This window comes from Opisthorchis viverrini (genome assembly GCF_000715545.1).
Source record: "Opisthorchis viverrini unplaced genomic scaffold opera_v5_134, whole genome shotgun sequence".
In the NCBI taxonomy this organism is placed as follows: Eukaryota; Metazoa; Platyhelminthes; class Trematoda; order Opisthorchiida; family Opisthorchiidae; genus Opisthorchis; species Opisthorchis viverrini.
In genome coordinates this window covers 904,289-910,828 of record NW_008751778.1, presented here as the reverse complement: position 1 = coordinate 910,828, position 6,540 = coordinate 904,289, and the positions used below count along the sequence as shown (strand labels likewise).

Sequence of the window (6,540 nt, the reverse complement as noted above, 5' to 3'; positions counted from 1 at the left end):
AACCCAATGTTTAGTGGTAGAGTGCTCAGTCCTTAGGTCATAATTGGAGAGCCATTCGCGGCCGTCAGTGCAAAAGAAGTAGCGATGGGTTTGCAGGAAGCGGCGGTTCCGGGTGTAGTGTGGATGTCAGTCACAATGTCTACCAAAAATTTAGACCGGAGGGTATGTCGATGGTTGTGAGGCGGCGAGCAATATGGGTTGGGCTTAGAACTTTGTTCGCCTCTGTAGTTCTGTCTGCGAGTTTCCCAAAAATGACTGAGGAGTCGAATGAATTGGTCGGGAAGAACACGAGTGTGAACACTTCCTGGCTCTATGACCGAACGTAGTGTTGTACAAACAGTATGGTTTTTCTTGGAGGATGAATGTGAACGAGAATTAGAACGCGAAATAAAAGATGCACGAGGATAGGGTTGAGAACAGCTTATACGGATAATCGCGGTCTAATTAGCTAACTGGTTAAGCCAACCCTGAAGGGCGGATATAGAATTCGATGCGCTGCCAGAGGAAATGGTAATGGAACAAGGTTGAATTTCGAGTATCCTATCTGCTATGCTGGCAAGTCCAGGGAGTGGAGCATCTGAACTGGAAGCGATACGTGATTTCACGTGGGTGAATAAACGTTTGAGACAAAGCTGGTTAAACAAGGTTTCATCAATTTTACGGCCCCCATGATGTTGGAAAGTCGTCACAACAGTCGAGATGCGGTAGACCCATCAAGAGAATCTGCGCTTAGCAGTTGGTTCAGTTGTTTATATTCGGATAAACAACAGCAATTGATGATGGCCGTACGTTATTGAGTATACGGCTTGGGGAGGTCAGCTGTCAATAAAATATCGCGCAAGTCAGCTGTGATTTCAGGCAAGCACGTGGTGATGCATAGTGTGCTCTTGGGTGATTGCGCGAAAGATAAACTGAGCTTGAAAATGTCTGAACCAGATGCATGGGTTGTGGTGCCAGAATGGTGAAAGATGAACCGAGGAGGTGTTGATGTTTGGTGTCGGTGCAGTTGAAGGTAAGGGAATAACTTGTGTAAGAGGATCTGACATGGTATGTTCACGTCGTGCTAACCAATTATTAGTGCTGTAGTTGTGACGTAATTAAATTGATTATAAGAATGTAAAAAGCACAAAAAATATCTCTTACTAGACTGTGATGAATACAATAGTTAGGTGCCCTTGATAAAAATGAGTACAATGCAAAAAGTGGAATAAACCAAAAACTGACTTACCGTTGGAGGTCCTTTGTTGAGTGTTCCTGAGTGAAACTCCGGACGTGGGACGTGTCTTTTCGGCAGTATAACTGCTACACGTGTTCCGTAGCTGTCCGTGGAGACTTGCGGGGCTCTGTTGACTTCCTGTCCTGTGCGCGCGAGTGTGCGAGTTGAGCCCAGTTGTATGCCTACTGATCACAGTGTCGAGAGTGGGTGTCCCTTCGTGTTTGATGCTTGCACGATCAAGAATACAACTTGACCTGATGCACTGAATGAAGTTCATAAGCCTGGCGGGTGATGCAAGTGGTAGCCGCGTAAACAAAAATGGATGAGGGTTTGTAGCGCTCAAGTTGTCGGCTAAGGTTGCAAGTGGGATTGTCACGTGGTTTGAGAGTTTGTGACGCGTGATCGGATAGGTGACCTCCACAGACCATCCTCTCAGTAAACTCGTGCTTTAACCACTAAGTCGTCTCATCCCTAGGATACACAGTGCACATCAGCATAAGAAAACCTGAAATAGATTCTCCGTAGTTAATGGTGCGAGAAAACTGAGATGAATTGTGTAAAATTGATTGCAATGCATTCTGTGAAGCTGGACTTAAACTGTTACTGGTTACCCGGGACTAGTAGGATGTATTTATTGGTTGATAATAAACTAATCGCTTCACAGTTCACCCCTCATTACAAATTTTTCATCATTCAAGCTTCCACTTATATGATCGGACCAGACAGGGGTCATATTTTAATGCGCATCTTTGGGGCAAATTTCTTGGCACTCGGTTAAATTCTGGTAACTGTGGATCAACACAGTAAGGAGGTAGTTCTCTTATCTCAGCATCACGCACATTGATGCACTTTGTAACAGCCATGGTTTGATAGATAAATCTGTCGCTCATTTGATCAGCATTGCTCTGAAGACCTGTGCGAGAGCACTCAGCGGTTTTGGTCTTTTATTATGGGTGGCGATTTTCCAGTCATCCAGATAATCCTGAGTGTAAGTGTGATGGCGTGAGAAATACCTGCATATAAATAGCCAACCACGATCGTGTCATGCCCTACAAATCAACAGGGCAACATTTCTGGTTGTCTTATCGGCCTCGCTTTTTACAAGCACGAAAGATGCCTCCGTAACAACCAAAGCAATAACTTTTTGACAAGCCCGTGACTGTATGACAGCACACGTCAGAAGTGTAGGTCTTAATGGCATCAGTTTAGAAAACAAATATATCTGCTTCCAGTTGCTTATGTGTTGGAAACAATGGTGAAACAATTTTATTAATTGAATGCATACAGTCCTTTACTGCTATAGTTTCAATAAAATAGTCCAATAGATAACCACCATACTTCACCTGGGCCCCAGTGTCTATAAAAAGAACTGTAAATTATCGAGAGAAGAAAGCACATTTGTGGTCTCCTCACTTTTGTGGGGCGGGTTGTAAAGGCAGGGAGATTTTGAGACGTACCAGTCACTAATTCTCACTCACAGTAAAACCGTACGGCGATCATATAGGGGAGAGAGCTTACTAACGTGGTTTAGCTCCTTCAGCATTTGGCACACTTCTGGAACTAACAATTGCATCCACAACTTAGACTGCCCTGGTGAATCTGTAGGTGTCCTGAGTGAACTCGAAAATGCCAAAGACCTAAAGCTGCAGACTCAAATAATACCGCGGTAGTTTTTGAAAATGTAAATAAGTACACAAACAGACAACTTCACCTGTCTGATCATTTGAAATTTTTCAGGTCCGTTTTCATTGCGCTTCGTGCCTAAATTTGTCGGGCAATATTCGATGTGCTTACTCCTTATTAAGTATTGGCAAGGGGATTAAAAGCAGCGAAGAGGTTCCCGGGGTTCTGAGGTATTTTAAGATATGCATTCAGTAGGGTTTCCAAAAACATGCATTGCGCAGGCCACTAGTGTAATTCTCTCCTTGTTTAATGATACAAAGAAAGTTGACGTTAGGCGGTCATGATATGACATATACTCTGCCCTTACTGGCTTCTATACAGTAAACTTAATTTTGAAGATTTTGACCTTAATGGCACGTTCAGTGGTGCTCTCATGGTAGTGTGAGAATTTTAAAGATTGGTGGACCTGTTCAATAAATGCAGCTTGGAAGCAAACTTTTTGAGAGATGTGGAGATGGTATTAGAGTGCTAGTCTACTTGACTTTGCACATACATTCGGCGTTATTCTCTTCCAAAAGTGAGCACAAAATTCAAGCTTTTGTTCGCAATATAGCCTCGCAGCACTACCTAATTTGAGATGAATGTCAAAGATTAAAACTGAGTTTTATTCTAAGGATGATTAATGGAAATATCCATTGGTCAATGAGGTTTGGTGTGACGAGGATAACTTCAATAAAAAATAGTGTTCAATAAAATTTTACGGTCTAAACGGCGCCTACAAATGTAAAGAGATTAGACTTAAACAGACAAGTAAAATAGGAATGTAATCTCTGATTAAAACTAACTCAGCTGTAAACCCAGTAGTATCTAGATCGGTCAGAAAATTGCCAACAATGCATCAGGTGAGGTGAACGATGAGAAATCTCTGTGCTTACCCTTGATTTGGCACTCCAAAACTCTCTCTGCCTATGGCAACCAACCTACAAACACGTCGGTCATAAAGACGTAACCAAAAAACCAATATTTGATCTGCATTTCACATCCAGAAGATTTATTCACCCGTCTCTTATGTAATCTCACCACACCAGTATTGCATTCTGTTGGATCAACTGCAAGACGTTAGGCTGACAGCGAAACCTCATACTACACAACACTGTTTTGCAATAGGCGTCAGGGGCCTTGAAACTGTGTGCCAAATGATTCAGTGCAGAGTTATCGGTAAACCAAATTGACCATTGCACCAATAACTGCACAGTCTCTCAGCCATGTGCCGACGCTCATTGTCCGTTTTGCTCCCTTCGCTGGTTACACAAGTAGCAGACCAGTTTTTTAAATAAAATATTAAACGTGACTGCAAAGAAGCCACGAGCACAGTGCTCAAAGAAGATTTAGTAAGCTTATATGCTTACACATATCCCTGCATAGGTTTCGTGTACTTACACAGTGCACATCATAAATAGCATGTTGTGCACCATACCGAATCCGAAAACATCTACATATTATCCAAGTAGTATATATATAGTATGCAATTTCAGCCAACGTTTGGCTACTTAGGACATCTCCTTTGTCAAGTCTACGCTCTTTCCGGAAGAGATACCAAATATGTGAGCTGACGTAGCAGAGACAATCAATACTTTACACGGCCTTGTTTGTAGTGAAGATTATGGTCACACGTAGGCACCGTCTTTGCAACATTACTACTAAAGCAGTTGAATTTTGTCCACTGTTTCAGGTCCCCCGAGCCCCATGTCCCTGACAGGTCGCCGATTGTTCCTGCGACCACGGTATTCCCAGAAAATCAACGAAGAATGCTAAGAAAGCAACACACTATTGCTGATCTGAGTTCCAGGGTTCAACCAGTAATTATCCCTCAGGATTTCGGTAGGTAACCAGTCAAAATTGATATAATACGCCAACTATCTTTTATTTATTGGAGCAATTATTTATTTTCCTCTAAATTAGGGAATAAACCCGTATCTCTTGGTATGTCATACTTTCAGACCCCCAATTTCATCGTTACGGACAAAAATATTCGTAAAACAGAAATCCACAAACATCTTCAGTTGTGCTCTAGGATCGCAAACATTTGAGATCGAATTCAAAAACGGAAATTCCATTTACCCACATTTGAATGTGTCACGAAGCACATCAATCTTGCTGAAAATAGGTTGCTAGACAATTTTGACCCAGGGTAAATAAACAACGGTTTGACTGCTTTCTGTACAGACATTTCCCTTTGGATTCGTGAATTTCTGTCGTTCAATCATTGGAATGTTTATGGATTCAAATAGATCTTAACACAAGGATTGCAAACAATATAGCGACACAAACTCGGAAGTTCCATGTTTTTATAGTGGAATTCAATTTTGAAATCGCAGACCGTGTAGCATCACCGAGCTCATGACGCTTCTGTTCAATACTCCACTTCAGATGCACCTTAGGGAATCGTCGAATACCTCGTGGAGTTTTTCCGCGTGTCAAAGATAAGTTTGGTATAATGCACGTTTATCAGTCCTAATCAGGAGAAGCATCTAGCGCATCACGTTTCATTTAACAATAGTGAGCAAAAATAGCTTTATCCTGCATTGCATTGAGAAGTATTTGTTCTGTGTAGATTTGTTTTCCTGAGTACGAAACGGATATTTAACGAAATGATCACCATAATCATTGACATGGCACTAAGTATCACCAGTAGCTTGAGAAAATAGGTGTTTTATCTTTATTGTGCGCCGGTATTCAGAGGTACGATCAAGCAATCCTTGCTTAAAATGTTTTTATGAACTAATAGAAGAAAACAGTAAGCATACTCATTTAAAAAGTGGAAAAGGGTGAACGAGCTTTTGAAGTTTGTCTGCACTGGACAAAGAGTAGGCAAAGGTATTGTGCATTCGCTGCCTAGGGCGAAACGAGAAGCAACCTGTGAAAAGCTGACTTGCATGTGAGATTTATCGACTACTGAACTGAACGCACAAATACAAGCAAGGTACAATGTATGAGGTATATGCAGTCGAACGGGTCGTTTCGAGACAGGCGATAACCATATTCCAGCAGGATGTATCAAAGCCTCTGGAAAATTCGTCCCCATAACGGCCGAAAAATCAAAACAGAGGAAACCTTCCTGTTTTCTTCACTGCTTTAGAAAATTCCAGTTAATGCAAAACTGAGAATTCCCCTTTGATCACTCACACCTATCGTCTATACATAACAACCATTTTGCTGACTGAAATTTGCAATTTTATGCGTTTTATCCCTATATCAGTAAAAACGGATGTTTGACAAACAATGTGCCCCGAATTTAGTCCATTGAAATTATAACATAGTTTCAAGCCAGCACACAAGTATTTTCCATTTTTTTAGATGCAATCCCTTGTATTTCGACCCACGTCACATTGTGAAGTATAATTCAACCTGAAAAATCAACCGAACCGATAATTCTTAATACAAAATTTGCATAAACCGGCTACACTGTAAAACTGCAACAAGGTTTCACAACATTTTCTTACAGTCCTCTACAACAGTGGGAATACAGCCGAATGTAAGATGTGGTCTTCACGAGATAATCCACCTGTAAGCGTGCGCCTTGTAGCTTATTTTCAGTCAGTCGGAAATTCACCCCCAGTTGTATCATAAACGTAATCGCCAACTTGTCTCATGATTAGTATATCGTATTGGTAACTCCGGGGAGTGATTTCTGATGAACT

At 41.5% G+C, this 6,540-nt stretch overlaps 2 protein-coding genes across 2 annotated transcripts in view; one reads left to right on the top strand and one right to left on the bottom strand.

Annotated features, from left to right (window-relative positions):
- Positions 1 to 6,540, bottom strand: part of T265_06089 (hypothetical protein) — a gene marked incomplete at both ends in the record, with an annotated part of 53,966 nt that overhangs the window by 36,329 nt on the left and 11,097 nt on the right. The gene's annotated exons all lie outside the window — the stretch shown is intronic.
- Positions 1 to 6,540, top strand: part of T265_06090 (hypothetical protein) — a gene marked incomplete at both ends in the record, with an annotated part of 17,757 nt that overhangs the window by 8,791 nt on the left and 2,426 nt on the right. Inside the window, one exon of the mRNA XM_009171268.1 lies at positions 4,572 to 4,720. Coding sequence (XP_009169532.1) covers positions 4,572 to 4,654 — 83 coding nt within the window. The remainder of the gene's footprint in view (positions 1 to 4,571; positions 4,721 to 6,540) is intronic.